General features: G+C 36.6%; 1 protein-coding gene across 11 annotated transcripts in view; it reads right to left on the bottom strand.

Annotated features, from left to right (window-relative positions):
• MKLN1 (muskelin 1) overlaps positions 1-17,650 on the bottom strand; it is a 211,454-nt gene that overhangs the window by 9,414 nt on the left and 184,390 nt on the right. For 9 of the 11 annotated variants that reach the window (XM_072784601.1, XM_072784605.1, XM_072784602.1 and 6 more), the window contains 2 exons: positions 15,394-15,496; positions 9,086-9,140 (listed from right to left, as the gene is read on the bottom strand). In XM_072784601.1, coding sequence (XP_072640702.1) covers positions 9,086-9,140; positions 15,394-15,496 — 158 coding nt within the window. Of the gene's footprint in view, positions 1-5,331; positions 5,387-6,370; positions 8,116-9,085; positions 9,141-15,393; positions 15,497-17,650 lie in introns of those variants that run through there. The other 2 variants (XM_072784599.1, XM_072784600.1) reach the window with 2 other exon arrangements.

Here is a 17,650-nt window from a genome sequence, read left to right as displayed (position 1 = left end):
ACTCTTATTTTGAGGACAGGTGTTTACTTCTTTGGAGCTTAAGATTTAGCAAAGAAATAGCATGGAAATGAATGGAAGGAAATACTCTAAAATGTAAACAAAGATATCTCTGAACGATGAGATTATTTTCTCTATTTTATGCTTTTCATCGTTTTCTAAAATTTTGAAAAATTTCAAACTCCTAGAAAAGTTTCAAGAATAGTACACCAAACAGTTATATACCCTTATCTAGATTACTTGTTAACATTTTGTCACATGTGTTCTCATTCTCTATTTGTTTGTATCCCACACATACTTTCTTTGTATAACTATTTGGGAGTAAATCGTAGACATTTTCAGCTCTAAATACTTGGGTTCATTTCACCTAAGGACATCACTTAAATAACCACTATATAATAAACATATATACATATTCATATATTAAAACAATGTTTTTGTCCCAATAATCTTTTTATAGTCATTTTCCCTACTCATCTAAAATCTAAAACTCAATCCAGTATCAAACACTGTGTTCAGCTTTCTTTGGCCTGGAATAGTTCCTCAGCCTGTTTTTTTATGACACTGATATCCTTGACAAGTATGGAGCAGATACATAGTTGCAGAATGTGCTGAATTAGGGTGGTCTGACTGCTTCCTTGTGCTCAGATTGAATTTATGCAGTTCTGGCAAAAATACTACATTAAGAGTATTAATGTAGTCCTTCTCAGTGTATCATGTCAGGAGGCACAGGCTATCAGTTTGTCCCAATGTTAACTTTGATCACCTGATTAAGCTGGAATAGCCAGATTTCTCCAGTGTGAAGGTATTCTTTTCTACAACTGCAATTAGTAATATATATATATATATTTTTTTTTTTTTTAAGTAAAATAATTTTTGAAAAGTTTTAAAGTAGGCTCCTCACCCAACATGTGGCTTTAACTCACAACCCTGAGATCAGGACCTGTGATCAAGAGTCAGATGCTTGAGTCACTCAGGCGTGCTCAGCAATTAGTAAAATATTGGTGAGAAGAGCATTTGAGACTATGTGAATATCCTGCTCCCCAAAAAGGCTTACACTCAATATTAGCCCTCACTCATTAATGATTCTTGCTAAAACAATTACATCTCAATAAAACCACTGATGGTGTTTTCCTAACTCTACAATTCCTTCTGCATTTGTTGACTGATACTAATTATAATTTATTTTTATTTTTATTTATTTATGATAGTCACACAGAGAGAGAGAGAGAGAGAGGAAGAGACACAGGCAGAGGGAGAAGCAGGCTCCATGCACTGGGAGCCCGATGTGGGATTCGATCCCGGGTCTCCAGGATCACGCACTGGGCCAAAGGCAGGCGCCAAACCGCTGCGCCACCCAGGGATCCCATGATATTAATTATATAAAGAGCTTTTCTTTTTCCTCTATTTTATTTGTTTACATGACTATGTACTCATGGATCCTTTTCTTGTTCAATATATCATATTTATTAGCCATTATTCGTTTTAATACTTATTGTCGCAGTTTTGGCCAGTGAGTGTTCTTTTGAGCTGGTTTCTGTCTTTAAATGTTCCCATTGATTTTTGAGCATTTCCTTATTTCTTGGCATAGCAGATATCCAGGCTCATCTTTACACAGCTTTAGAAGAGCTACAGATTTTTTTGCTGAATCAGCTAGAATTTTTCCAAAGAGCCCTAATTCCTTTCAGTGGTGAATGATATTTAGAAATCAAGATCAATTAAAAAAAAAAAAAAAAAAAGATCAATTGTGTTAACTGCCAAGGGTGGTGTTGTTTCTAGGCCTCTACAGGTATGTACAATACATATTATATACGCAGGTTTTTATTTATTTTTATTATTTTTTAAATATTTTATTTATTTATTCATGAGAGACAGAGACAGGCAGAGAGAGAAGCAGGCTCCATGCAGGATGCCCAACGCAAGACTCGATCCTGGGTCTCCAGGATCACATCCTGGGCCGAAGGCAGGCACCAAACCGCTGAGCCACCCAGGGATCCCTATACAAAGCTTTATTTATTTTATTTTATTTTATTTTATTTTATTTTATTTTATTTTATTTTATTTTATTTATTTTATTTTATTTTATTTTTTTATTTTTTAAAGATTTATTTTTATTTATTTACGATAGACACAGAGAGAGAGAGAGAGAGAGAGAGAGAGAGGCAGAGACACAGGGAGAGGGAGAAGCAGGCTCCATGCAGGGAGCCCGACGCAGGACTCGATTCCGGGACTCCAGGATTGCGCCCTGGGCCAAAGGCAGGTGCCAAACCACTGAGCCACCCAGGGATCCCTACACAGCTTTTTAAAAGCAAAGTCATGAGTTCATGATTTTGTTGATGATTCCCATTTTTAAAGAACTCTACAGGAGGGCAGCCCCAGTGGTGCAGTGGTTTAGCACCGCCTGCAGCCCAGGGCATGATCCTGGAGACCTGGGATCGGGTCCCACGTTGGGCTCCCTGCATGGTGCCTGCTTCTCCCTCTGCCTGTGTCTCTGCCTCTCTCTCTAGCTGTGTCTCTATGAATAAATAAATAAAATCTTAAAAAAAAAAAAAAAAAAAGGAACTCTACAGGATTCTTCCTCTCCTTATCCCATTCCCTATTCACAGTATCTCCTTTCTCCCAGTAGGGAAACTAACTCCCTATAGCATCATCATATTTACTTATTTGTTCAATGTAAAATACATACAATATATGTTCCAGGATTACTATACTCATACCACTACTAGCAAAAAGTCAAGATTTCTTTGCTTTTATTGTCTTTAGAATATATCTCACTAAGAGTGTAGTCTAAGCATTGTAACATTATACTGAAAAGCTTTCTCTCTTTTCTTCCTCCTATTGTGTGGTAATATTACCCAATGGTTGTAGTCAACTTTAGGATTTTTCCCTTTTTTGTTTTATTTACTTTCATTCTTATAAAAAACTAATGAAGCAGTTATCACAAATTCCCCTTTCAGATGAGACAACTTAAGAGATACTCAGTAATTTTTTTTTTTTTTAAATTTTTTTATTTATTATTTATGATAGTCACAGAGAGAGAGAGAGGCAGAGACATAGGCAGAGGGAGAAGCAGGCTCCATGCACCGGGAGTCCGACGTGGGATTCGATCCTGGGTTTCCAGGATCGCACCCCGGGCCAAAGGCAGGCGCTAAACCGCTGCGCCACCCAGGGATCCCGATACTCAGTAATTTAGTAAGATCTCACAGTTGGTGAGGGAAGAGAATGGAATTTGAATCTGTGTCTGACTCCAAAATGCATTTATTTATTTTTATTAACTAAAATTAACTGAGGGCTTAAATTGTACACAGTGTGCTAAATTCATTTAACCCTTAGAAGAACATGTTTAATTTATTTTTTGGCTTAATATTTTTAAATTATTGGAGTATATATAGTTAACATACAATGTTATATTACTCTCAGGTATACAACATAGTGATTTTGATTTGACAATTCTATACATTACTCAATGCTTCTCATGGTGTGATTACCATCTGAACATGTTTTATTTTTATTCACAATTTACCAATGAGAAAATTGAAATTTATACTATCATTAGATGAATGTTTACATTAAGATAGATCCCATTACGGAATACCATGTATCACTTAATATGAATACAATAGATCTAATGTAGTTTCTTAAAAACATCTCCAAGCCACATCATTAAATTTTAAAATGTTATGTTGTAGAATATTTTACATTGTTTAATAAATAAAAATGGAACACACAAAATTATCTGGGTATGTCTGTGTGTGGGTACAGTCCATCTTTATTATGCACAAATTCTTTATTTGTACATTTGCCTACCCACTAAGATGTACCTGTAACCACAAAACCAATACTTGTGGCACTATGTGGTCATTCACAGACACGTGGAGAGCAGCAAACATTTGAGTCACCACAGGCACACATTGTCAGCTGATGGTGAATTGAATGATGCTCTGCCTTCTTTTATTACTTCTTATACTATAAACAAGTGTCCTTTTCAATCTATTGGTGTCTTGTTTTTCGCATTTTTGGGCTTTTTGTTGTGATTTCACTGCTTAAAATGGTCCCCAAGTGTAGTGCTGAAGTGTTCTCTAGTGTTTTTAAGTGCAAAAAGCCCATGATGTGCCTTATAGAGAAAATACACATTAGATAAGCTTTGTGCAATGGATCAATAATATCAGGAACCTAACTCTATGTCCCATAAGAACAATGATTTAGTATTCACTAATTCAGTATTCCTTGCGACTTTACAGAACATAACTACTGTAAATAAAGAGTATCAACTGTATTTATATGTCTATGTATATAGTTGTGTGTGTGTGTGTGTGTCCATGTGTAAAGATCTTCCAGATATGAGTGGTTACACTTGAGAAGGGACAGAGGTTGAGGAAAGTTGTTCAAGGAGAACCTTAAGCTTTATCTGTAGTCAAAGTTTTTTTTTTTTTTTTTTTTTTAAACAACTTAAAAAGGGGCAGGCAGTAGGAAACTCATCAAAACTACAATAACAAAAAAAGATTTGAAATCTCATACTCCTAATCAGTGTTTCTCTCATTTCATTTTCACCATAAAATGCAATGAGGAACTAATCACTCAGAGTAGTAGACACTGGTAAAGCTCAATGAGAAGTAGTATGGTTGGTGGTTTAGAGAGTGAGCTCTGAAGCCATACTACTAAAGTCTGTATCCTAGTTTTGTCATTCATTAGCACTATTCCCGGGCAAGTTACCTAAGCTTCTCTGTGTCCCAGTTTCTTCCTATATAAAAGCAGATCACTTCATAGGATTATCATGGAGATTAAATGAGTTTAAGACATGTACAGTGCTTAGAATAGTACCTGGCCCCATAGTCGGTGTTCAATAAATACCAGCTATTGCTTTATCACTACTACCATGACTGAAGACAACAGATGCTCTAAAAAAGAAAAGTGACCTATTAAGAATATACTTTTTCTTTAAGATTTATTAATTAATTTATTTGAGAGAGATATGGAGAGATATGGAGAGAGAGAGAGAGAGAGAGAGAGAGAGAGAGAGAGAGCTCAAGTGGGAGGGACAGAGGGAGACAGAATCTGCAGCAGACCCCTTGCTGAGCTAGGAGCCTAATGCAGGGTTCAATCTCACAACACTGAGATCACCACCTGAGGCAAAATGAAGATTTGGATGCTTAACCAACTGTACCACCCAGGCGCCCCTAGGAATATACTTTTAATTTAACATCCTATACAGACTAGGTAATGTTTTCTATTTATGGTAAAGAAGAAATAGCAAGAAATCTCCTTTTTCTACTGGATACAAGTTTGTTTATTTTTCTATTGCTAGTAATAAACTTACTGTTATATAAAAAGTACCTGTAAACATGAGGGCTACAGACAAGAGAGGCTGAAGAAAGTATCCTCCTGAAATCTAAATTTGGTGGATACAGCAAAAGTATAAAGGTTAAAAGGGCACAGTAAATACAGTGAAATTCTTAAGGTTCCTCATTCATAAATGTCAACACATGACAAAAAGCACTACTTTAGGCATAAGATGTTTTAAACATCTGTCTGAATTCATATTTTGCACATCATATTTGGACCATAAAAGTTCTAAAAAGAGGTGTGAAGATCAAAAAAGGCAAATATACACTATAGACCATATTTTTCCTACTTGTCACATACTTGCTGAAAATACACTTAAACTGCTCCAGTGCATACTTTCTGAAACAAGATACAGCTCTAAAAATTAGCAAAATGTCTGAGTTCAAGTTTAAAAGTGCCAAAGCCACCAGAAGCTCTAAATTAAAGATCCTCAGAGGTTGTTTTTCTCTGCAGTCATTTTTCAAAATGAAGATAATGCCAGCTGTTTTTAACTCACTTTCCACCTTTCTAATTCTTTAAATTACATAGGACATTAATACTTTTGTTTAATTTCAGTAAGAGGTTAAGATAAGCAATTCCAAAGAAAGTCAGAAAGTTCGGCAGAGGGGTACCTGGGTGGCTCAGTTAGTTAAGTGTCTATCTTTGGCTCGAGTCCTGATTCCAGGTCCTGGGATTGAGCCTGGCATCCAGTTCCCTGCTCAATGGAGAGTCTGCTTCTCTCTCTGCCCCTCCCCCTGCTCATGCTCTCTTTCTCTCTCAAATAAATAGAAAACTAAAAATCTTAAGAAAGTTTGGTGGAAGCAAATTTTTTTTTGGAGAATTTAGAAAATGACATATTTAGTTTATCTGTACATGAAAAATGTATACGTCTAGGCACTCGACTGGCTCAGTAGAGCATGAAACTCTTGATCTTGGGGTTGTGAGTTCGAGTCCCACACTGGGTGCAGAGGTTGCTTAAAAATCTTTAAAAAGATGTATACATATATACATGAAATAATCCATTTGATTCCAATTCTTCTTCTTCTTCTTCTTCTTTTTTTTTTTTTTTTTTTTTAAGATTTACTTGAGAGAAAGAGAGCATGTGCACATGCACGCACAGGAGTGGGGGCAAGGGGCCCGGGTGGCTCAGCAGTTTAGCATTGTTTTCGGCCCAGGGAGTGATCCTGGAGACCCGGGATCAAGTCTCATGTCGGGCTCCCTGCATGGAGCCTACTTCTCCCTCTGCTTGTGTCTCTGCCTCTCTCTCTGTCTCTGTGTCTCTCATAAATAAATAAATAAAATCTTTTTTTTTTTTAAAAAAGGAGTGGGGGCGAGGTGGGACTGAGGGGCAGGTGGAGAGGAAGAGGGAGAGAAGCAGGCTCCCTGTTGAGTTCGGAGCCCCATGTGGGGCTTGATCTCATGAACTTGAGCCAAAAGGAAGAGTCGGACACTTAACTGACTAAGCCACCCAAGTGCCCCAAGATTACTTTTTTAAGGGAGGTAATAATAATAGTACCCTGAATGGAGCACTTACTGTTTTATAGTGCTGTTTTCCATAATTATTTCACTTAATTCTCTCAACAATTTGAGGTAAATATTCTTTATTACCTCCATCTTATAGATGGTGAAATTATTAGGTGACTTTGCTCAAGATCATTTTTGAAATTAGCAAGAGCCAGAGCAGACAGCTGAACCTAGATTCTTTTTTTTTTTTTTTTTTTAATTTGGGTCCAAGTATACCCGACACAGTGGAGTAGGGACTTGGACTGAACCTAGATTCTGACTCTTAACCATTCTCCTATATTCTCGTCTCTTAACTACTGCCTACTAAGACATACTGCCTCTCTTCAGACAAGGCAGGAAATAAAACCCCACAGGAATTTTCTTTTTGTATTTTTTTCTGTTGTTTGTATTGTTTTCCGTGTATCCAAGATTTGCCTGGAATCCAAATAAAACCAATTGTTCCTGATAAAATATATCAGCTGGCAGTGAACGGGGCGGAGACCAAGGAAAGGAGTTCAGCTAAAGGTAAAATATTTGCTGACACCAGCCTAACATATTTAAATAATTGCCAAGAAATTCTTGTTCTAAAGGCTGAATATAAGTCAGCCAGAGACATTTTAGTGCTGCCCACCAATAAAATAAAAATAATGGCTCTGGGCTGTGGTATCCATACATAACAAGGCACATGTTTACTCAAACAAGTATTTATGTGCCACGCTCCTAACGTATATATCACTAAATCTCTGTTTCAAATAATGAAATTCACAAGGATATAGACTTTCTAAAATAATGCTTATACCTAGGTTCTCCATCACAAGGTTAAGATCTCTACTGGCTTCAAAACATTTGTGTGTATGGCATAGTGGTAAATGATTATCTAAATTTTCAGAGAGCCTAAGTTTTTTTTTTTTAAATTAATTAATTAATTAATTAATTAATTTATTCATTTATTCATGAGAGACAGAGAGAGAGAGAGAGGCAGAGACACAGGCAGAGGGAGGAGCAGGCTCCATGCAGGGAGCCCGATGTGGGACTCGATCCTAGAGCTCCGAAATCATGCCCTGAGCCAAAGGCAAATGCTCAACCACTGAGCCACCGAGGCGTCCCAGAGAGCCTAAGTTTTATAGCAGTCTGCTTGGCCCTGCACTGTGGAATCCTATGTATTCTCAATTAGAACTCAGGACTAGAGTTGCCTAGATCAGTGAAGAAGCCTCTCTTTCCTATTCTTTCCCATCCCATTCATAAACACCAGAATTATATGTGCTGTGTTTTCTTCTTGAAGGTATGTTTCACCTTTAGGAGACAAAAGGGTAAACAATGAAGAAATTAAATTGATATCCCAAAGTGTTATTTTATTCCAGAGAGAAAGAGCAGTATCTATATACACATACTAGAAAATTTCAATATTACTGCTCAATTCTAAGGCAAATAATAATAGCACAGGCATCAATGGAATTAATAAGCATTCACCATGTGACCATGTTTTATGACAAGAGGAAAGCTAAAAATTCCCATATTTCAAAAGCCTACAATCTTGTTGAAAAAGTAAAGCTATCATAATGACTTATCCTAATGAAAAGATTCTTAAGAATTCACCTGAATAAAGCTCTGGGTTGTGGAACTTCTACAGATTCCCCACTGCACTATAGTCTAGCTCACTTTAATGATTCATTAATACCAAATGAGAGTATTCCTAAATGAAGACTGACGCTCCTATTTGGGGTGCCCAAGTAACACTGGAGTTTCAAGTAGAATGTATCTTAAACAATTAAGGTAACAGCATAAAAAACTCCCATTTTCAGGAAAGAGATAATGCATTTTCTCAGATCTCACAAGATTTTTCCCATCAACATTACTCTATCACCAATTTGTTGATCCCACACAATTCCACAAAGAACAGAGGAAAAATCATTCAATCAGTAAGTATTATCTCACGGTAAGTGTATCAGTAATATAGTCTACATTCAGAAACAATGCTAGACAAGTTAATTTGTTTTGATTATGCTTCTACTGCCATGTGTTTGCATAATAACCCAGCAACTGGTGTAACAGGAACTGCAAACTAATGGGGACTGATGTGTGGAAAGAAAAGAACTCTGTAACAGGTTATTAGAAATTTTGCACGCTACCTTGAAACTTGCTCCCCTGAAACTTGCTCTGTTTAGATGAACATCTCACCTGATGTTTCATTTAAAAGAAACTGAAACCCAATCCCCCAAGTGCTAGGGCATCTAAGCTGGGTAAACTGCACTGGAGTACTTACCTAGAGCTGTAAAATCTGAACCAGATTTGAATAGAGCTGAAGCTAGAAGCTGAAACTGTAAAAGAAAAATAGAAGCAAATTAGTTGAGCACATTAGAGAAAAATATCATTTTGGCCACTTATTAGCCACTGTATGTCCCTGAATATGTGCTGCTTAAGTCTATCCACCAAATAGTAGCAAGAACAACATCACATTTAGATTAAAGAATATGCTGATTTTTCTACTGGATTGCTTTCCAAAAAACTGGACCACCTCTTGGAATTATTTTTATTTTAAAAATTTATTTAAGTATGTATTTGTGAACAAACAACAAAAATTGAGAATATTTAGAACTACTTATTTAGGGATCCCTGGGTGGCGCAGCGGTTTGGCGCCTGCCTTTGGCCCAGGGCGCGATCCTGGAGACCCGGGATCGAATCCCACGTCGGGCTCCCGGTGCATGGAGCCTGCTTCTCCCTCTGCCTATGTCTCTGCCTCTCTCTCTGTCTCTGTGTGACTATCATAAAATAAAATAAAAAAAAAAAAAAAAAAAAAAAAGAACTACTGTATTTAATTTGGGAGAACTATTTATCTTTATTTTGAATGAGGATACTAGAAAATAGGTAAGTTAAAGGATTGAGTAGACCAATGAGTAGAATCTCAATGGAATTACTTAGCACTTTGTAAGACCTAAGTGGTTGATACCACTGATTCCTCAGGATGTATTTTATACCCGTGCTTCCAGCCTTTAAGATTTCAGGTATCACTCACACTAATAATATTCTGTCATTCGGCAAGGAGGTGAATGACTGATTTTCAAATGTTAAACCAACCTTATATTCCTAGGATAAATCCTCACTTGGTCATTGTACATTAACCTTTTTAAATATTGATAGATCTGATTAGCTAAAATTTAACTAAGAATTTTGCATCCACATTCCCAAGTATTGGTCTATAATTTTCTTTGCTTGTAATATTTTTGTCGGGTCTTTAATATCAGAGTCAACTTGCTTCATAACAGGATATACAAAGTGCTCTGTCTTCCCCTGGTTTCTTAGAGTCTGTGAAGAGTTGCTATTTTTACTTCCTTAAATGGTTGACTGAATCTGCAGAGATAGCCATTAAGAACTAGTTTTCTTTATTAGAAAGTTTTCAGTTACAAATTCAATCTATGTTTGTAATTGATATGGAGTTCCTTAAGATTTTCTTTTTTATTTTTCCTTAAGATTTTCTAATTCCTCCTGTGTCTGTTTTGTTGTGTCTTCCAAGGAATTTGTCTATTCCATCAAGTTGCTCAATTTGTTGACAATTGTTCATAAAACCTTCTTATTCCCTTTTGTGTATATAGGGTCTGTAATGATGCTCACAATTTATATTTTCACTATTATTTTCTTCGTAAGTCTTGCTATTTTATTCATCTTTTCAAAGAACCAACTTTTCACTTTTTTATTTTTATTTATTTATTTTTATTTTTTTTCAACTTTTCACTTTTTAAACTTTTTCAATTGTTGCCTGTTTCACTAATTTCCTATATTCTATTTATTTGAGGGTTAATTTGTTCCTCTTTTCTGACTTGGAAGGTGAAAGATAAACCTACTGGTTCTACATACAGAACGCTAGGGCAAAAACCATTATTTCAATAATCTGATTAAGTGGAATTGATATGTACTAGCCTAGGATTTTAACAGGTATCAAGTGATATTACACAATCTGAGTAAAGCCAGACTTGAATATCCAACTATCACCTCAATGTATAAAGTTGGCTGATTCACAGGCATCTCAAACTGAAGATATCCAACATTATACTCCTGATCCCAGTCAGGAGTCCCCACCCATAACCACAAACTGGGTCTACCCAGATCCTCAATTCAATTGATAGTAACTCCATCCACTAAGGCTAATAACTTTGGAGTCATTTCTTTCAAACCCTACATCCAATCGATCATAAAATTCTGTTGGTTCTTTTTTTTAAAGTTTTTTAAAAAAAATTTATTTATTTATTCATGAGAGACACAGAGAGAGAGAGGCAGAGACAGATGCAGAGGGAAAAGCAGGCTCCATGCAGGGAGCCCGATGTGGGACTCACGCCCTGAGCCAAAGGCAGGCGCCAAACCGCTGAGCCACCCAAGGACCCCCCTTTTTAAGTTTTTATTTAAATTCCAGCTAGTTAACATATAGTGTAGTATTAGTTTCAAGTATACAATATAGTCATTCAACGTTCCCATACATCACCCAATGCTTATCACAAGTGCATTCTTTAATTCCCATCACCTATTTAACTCATACCCCTAATCCTGGTAACCACCAGCAGTTTGTTCTCTATAGGTAAAAGTGTGTTGGGGCATCTGGCTGACTCAGTTGGTAGAGTGTGCAACTCTTGCCTTGGGGCTGTAGGTTTGAGCCCTACGTTGGGTGTAGAGAGTACATAAAAAGTCTGTTTCTTGGTTTGCCTCTTTTTTTCCTCCTCTTTGCTCATTTGTTTTGTTTCTTAAATTCCACATGAGTGAAATCATATGGTATTTGTCTTTTTCTGAGTTATTTCACTTAGGATAATACTCTCTGGCTCCATCCATACCATTGCAAATGACAAGATTTCTTTTTTTTTTTGACTGAGTAATATTCAATTGTGTGTGTATGTATCATTAATCAATGGACACTTGAGCTATTTCCATAATTTGCTTATCAGTAGATAATGCTGCTATAAACACTGAAGTGCATGCATCCTTTTGAATTAATGTTTTTCTATTCTTCGTGTAAATACCTAGGAATGCAATTGCTGGATTGTAGAGTAGCTCTATTTTTCACTTTTTGAGGAACCTCCCTACTGTTTTCCATAGTGGCTGCACCAGATTGTATTCCCACCATTGGTTCTATCTTCTATATACATATTGAGAATCTGCTCTACTTTACTTCTCACTATTTCTACTGCTGCTACTTTGGTGTGCACTACAATAATCCCTTACTTAGATTTCTACTATCTCCCTTATAGGTTACTCTGCCTCCATTCTTACTCTCCTTTAGTCTATTGTCAATATGGCAGTCAGAGTGTCTTAGATCTTAGCGATCTTAGTCAGGTAAGACACAAAGCAGGTCACATCACTCCCCTGCACGATATCCTGAACTGGCTCCTTATTCATTCAGAGTGAAAACAGAAGTCCTAACACTGCTTTACGAAGTCATTCACAATCAATCTCCCAATCCCTGCTATCACCTCTCTGACTACTCTTATCATTCTTACTTCTATTCCAGCTACAGTAGCCTCCTTGCTGTTTGTTCTCCTAAACAAAGCCAGAATGCTCCCACCCTCGGGTCTTTGGTTCTAGTCCTCCCTTTGCCAGGAATTATCTTCCCCAAATTATCTTAGATCATTCCCTCATACCTTTCAAGTCTTTGTGTACATCTCATTTCTAAATGAGGCTTATTAAGAGCATCCTATTTAATATGGCAACTGTCCATTCTCACCCCTTCTAATTCTGATCTCCCTTTACTTTTTTTTATCTCTCTTTAATTTTCCCATAATACCTATCAATACTAATGTACTATATAAATTGCTTATTTAATATGTTTATCATCTCTCATCACTAGTAGTAAGTACTAACGCAGGCAGGTATTCTGTTTGGTTCACTAATATATTTCCTGTGTCTAGAAGAATGCCTGGCATATTGAAGGCGTTCAATACACATCTGTTAAATGAATGACACCAGTACTTTGGAAGCTCAGCAGAAATATAATTAATACAAAATGTGCAATACTGGCTCAAAACTTGTTTTTCTCATTCCTTCTTTATTATAGAATCCTCTCTGAAAATGGCAGAATTAATTTAGGCAACCTTTTCCTGGCCTTTTCTAGAAAAAAAAAATCATTTCTGTAAGTTTTATCAGCAGTGCATTTCCAATTTAGAATCCACATTCTGAAGAATGAAGGAAAGCAACGGATCATTATTTGGTATACAGCTGGTAGTCCACCATCATTTTTCCAATAATAGGCACAATGATGATTATCATCCTGATAACTAGCCTCCCAAAAAGAGAAAAATCTAAAAACTACTTCTAGTTGCTGATACAATCATTTAATATAATAAAATTTTGTAAAATATACAAAGAGAACAAAAACAAGCTTCTGCAGAAAACAAGTAACAGTAAGGTCTTTTTTGGAAGTAGAATGGTATCTCATAAGGAAAGTGAAGATCTATATACCTCACTAACAAATACTGTAAGTATATATTCTAGAACAGTCATCAAGGGATTTCTTCTCCCAAAACAAAATCCATCTACACATTTTTAAACAAAATAATAATCTCACAGACCAGTAATCCTCAAAGTTAGGAGTGTTTTCTGTTACATAAGAGCAGATGAGAGAATCTTAGGGTGAGGATATCATTTTGAAGAAGTCTCTGGGGGTGATTCTGATGTTGACACACACATGCATAGCATCATTTTAACGAACTTATATTAGGGCTAACCAACTCTTTTTTTTTTTTTTTTTTTAAAGATTTTATTTATTTATTCATGATAGTCACAGAGAGAGAGAGAGAGGCAGAGACACAGGCAGAGGGAGAAGCAGGCTCCATGCACCGGGAGCCGGATGTGGGATTCGATCCCGGGTCTCCAGGATCACGCCCTGGGCCAAAGGCAGGCACCAAACCGCTGCGCCACCCAGGGATCCCAGGGCTAACCAACTCTTGATAAAGTTTTTAAGAAATGGAAGTCTGTGGCATACAAAATCATAATTTCAAACTACCAAGAAAGGAGAAAAAGAGAAAACTGCTACCAAAATTTTTAAAATGGCTCTGTTTGAACCTGACACACCTTCCTGTCCTGGTTTTTCCCATTAGCTTAGCTTTAAGAACAAACCGCCTGTTTTCTTTGGCCTACTTGCAGCTCACACAGCTGAATTTATTTACTTTGCAATATTTTGTTTTGTTTCAGTTTTAAAAAGTAAGAGAAAAATGAATGTTCCCAGGTTACAGACATTTTAGATAGACTGGAAAAAACAAGGAAATCTATTTATAATTTTCAAATGCATGGTCTAATAAAATGAACATTAAGAGACTCTTTACAACTATGTTCAGTTATAAGCCATAAAAGATAAAACCAAACATAATCTGCTACTTGGCAAAACTATGATAATTTCCCCAATTTAAGTAGTATCATGAATGGACTCAAGATTCAAGGAGAGACAATTAATTAACTGTCCCCCCCCTTCAGGGGGTTCTGAAGCATGTTCTACTGATTCTCCACCTAGGGAAGGGTTATAACCAATACTGAGTAAGAACAATCAGACTTATTCTCACAGGCAACTATGAAAGAGAATCTCTTTGTTTTGGTGCCAAGGATATGCAGGCTCTACTGCTTAAAAGTACAATGAACTTGGTACCTGAAAAGTGATGTAACATTAAATCTGAAACCTGGGTCATTGCTGAACAACAAAAAAGCACTGCTTGATGTTGTTATTACAAAGCCAAAGCAACAGAGAACTAGGAAATAGATGGTAGGGACAGAACTATATATCATCAGCACCAATTCTGTGAGTGGAAGGTAAAATGCATTGCAGTTTAGATGTTGCTAGACGAACTATGAACAAGGATGCTTGGCAGAAGTTAAAAGTGACAAAAGGAATCTCAGAGGTTAGAGAAAGACAGGAAACTCACTGCAGGGGTATTCACACACTGTAGATAAGCAAATATGCCCTAAAAATATTACATCTTTTAGATGTAATTTTGTAACAAGAAACCCCTGAAAAGTAATGATGAAGAAATTAGTATTAATGCTATTACTAGCATTTACTTGGTAGCATTACTACTAAGTTCTCAAGATTAGGGACCCCTGATGAATGAAATCAGTAGACTGTAGTTGAACCATCCTGCTATAACAGTCATATAACTAAATATCAAGATAGCAGGGATTCTACTCTTATCAACCTCTCTTCACTTTCTCCCTACAAAAGAAGAGATTTTGCTTTCTTCTCTATGGGATTTTGAAGTATCAACAGAAAAGTTTATATTGAGCCATTATGTAATCCTTAAGTGAAAGAAGCATGAGACTACAGAAGTAAAAATTTCTATTTCTTTCCCAACATACAAAACTAATGCTGAAGTTAAAACTTTAAATGTGAGAATCCTTCTCTGAATGGATCAAAGCCTTTCTGTGTGACCTGAACCTTTTATCTTCACATGAAAGTAAGCCTATTCAATTTTTATTTCATCTGCTCTGTGCTACTCTAAAGATTATTAGTGTCATCGTATTTTCCTTTAAATATCTAAGAGAGAAATCAGCAAGTAAGAGACTTTTTTTTCATGCTCATTTTCTGAAGTTTATTACCACCTTTACCTCTTTTGTCTCTTCTGGGTCTGAATGATCCACGGTTATATAGAGATCATTTTGTAAGTATTTCAGAGCGCTAAGGGGATCCATCTGGGCCTTTTCTTCAAACCTAGAAAATGTAAACAAGAATAATAATTGTCTGGAGGTATGAAAAAACATCAGAAATGTCATTTAGACCTGCAGTGGAATACTCTGTTCGAGGAGTCATTGTGGATATCTAAAAAAAAAAAAAAAAAAAAAGCAAAAAAACAAAAAACAAAAAACAAAAACAAACAAAAAAACCACAACCTGTGTTTGGGAATTCAGAAGTAAGAATACTGCCATGGAGACGGTGTAGCTGCAGAGTCCCTGGAAATGTAATGGTAATGCCAGGTGGTCATAGGCAGTCACAGTGCTTGAGACTGGGTAGGAGCACTTCTTACACTCCTCTTAAAACTACAAGCTAAGATTAAATCAACTACAAAACACAGTGAACATGTCAAATATTTTATTTAACAGAACTGCGTAAGAGCCAAATATGTTTCATAAAAAACAAGCAGAGATAAAATAAAAATACTGGGTTAGATCTGTGTAATATACATTCTACCAGAGGTGCTTAACAGGTACCTTAGAAACAGAAATTAGTAGTTTCTTTTCAGGAGTATCTTTTTTTTTTTTAAGACTTTATTTATTCATGAGAGACACAGAGAGAGAGAGACAGAAACACAGGCAGAGGGAGAAGCAGGCTCCATGCAGGGAGCCTGACGTGGGACTCGATCCGGGGTCTCTAGGATCAGGCCCTGGGCTGAAGGCGGCGCTAAACCGCTGAGCCACCTGGGCTGCCCCTCTTTTCAGGAGTATCATTAACATTGATTAAAATATATATTTTTTAAACTGATTAAATATTTTTATAAGATTATTTCCTATCTCAGTCAATGATCAACAAAAACAACTGTAGCAACCACTTATCAAGTATGTAATGTGCTAGACACTGTATCATGTATTTTACAAATATTAATTACTTCATTGATCCCTGCTCTAATGACAATAAGTTTATCATCATTTAAAAAAAGAAATGAGAAACTGAGGCTCAGACAATGAACTTGGCCAAGATAAGAGCTAAAAAGTGGCAGAGGTAGAATCAAACGCAGATCTATTGGATTCCAAAGCTGAAAAGAAACAGTTACTTCTCTTTAAAAAAAAAAAAAAAAAAAAAAAAAGTCTGCTTGGAACTGTTTATCTATTTAAATAAGATACTGTCCTTTTGTTATGGCATAATTATATGTGGATTTATTTGTAGTAAGTTGGTATGCTTTTCAAAATATTGTACAGAGAGAAAGAAAAAAAGACATTTAGTTTCACTTGGGAAAGGAAAATAATGAGCCTCTCACAATAGTGTTCAGGCTGATGGCATCCATAATATCCTGTCTTTAGAGTTAATCTCAGAGATAGAGTACCTGTATTTCAAGCAGGGCAAAGACTAGCAAAATATTACAGCTTTATTGTATCGGATAGTAACATGACAGTCAACTAGCCTTCAAGCCCTCAAATGAGAGAGTTCCTTAGGCAGAGGTCATTTTACTTTACTATCTTGTCCAAAATTGGTTAGACTCTCTCTCTCTCTGTGTTTCTCATGAATAAATAAATAAATAAATCTTAAAAAAAAAATTGGTTAGACTAGTTTTGGCACCTAAGACAAAAGCAATCCTCTTAAGCTCGCTCAGCAGTTTATAAAGCAGCCTGGCGGAATTATTCCCAATAAGGATACTCTCTCCAGGTAGCCCTAAGACGACACTCTCTTAGAGAATCTGAACATGAGAAACACAAGGGCATAAAAGGCACACAAAACACAGAAGTCAGTACACAGAAGACATGAGATGGTAGGTACATTCCTTCCCTTCCTATCCCACTTTTCTTTCCTTTCCTCCTATCTATCTACCTACTTATTTACCAAAGCCACATCTGTCTGTCTTTGGAAGTATGAGGTTGAGGGAAAGCAGAGTCTGGAGTGAGAATCCATCCCAGGACCCTGGGATCATGACCTGAGCTGAAGGCAAATGCTCAACCACTGAGCCACTCACAGGTACTCTTTTAATATGAAATTAAAATTTAAAAGGTAGGGGGATCCCTAAGTGGCTCAGCGGTTTAGTGCCTGCCTTTGGCCCAGGGTGTGATACTGGAGACCTGGGATCAAGTCCCACGTCGGGCTCCCGGCATGGAGCCTGCTTCTCCCTCTGCCTGTGTCTCTGCCACTCTCTCTCTCTCTCTGTGTCTCTCATGAATA

Source organism: Canis lupus, chromosome 18 (assembly GCF_048164855.1).
Source record: "Canis lupus baileyi chromosome 18, mCanLup2.hap1, whole genome shotgun sequence".
Taxonomy (NCBI): Eukaryota; Metazoa; Chordata; class Mammalia; order Carnivora; family Canidae; genus Canis; species Canis lupus.
This window is presented reverse-complemented; position numbering and strand designations above follow the sequence as displayed.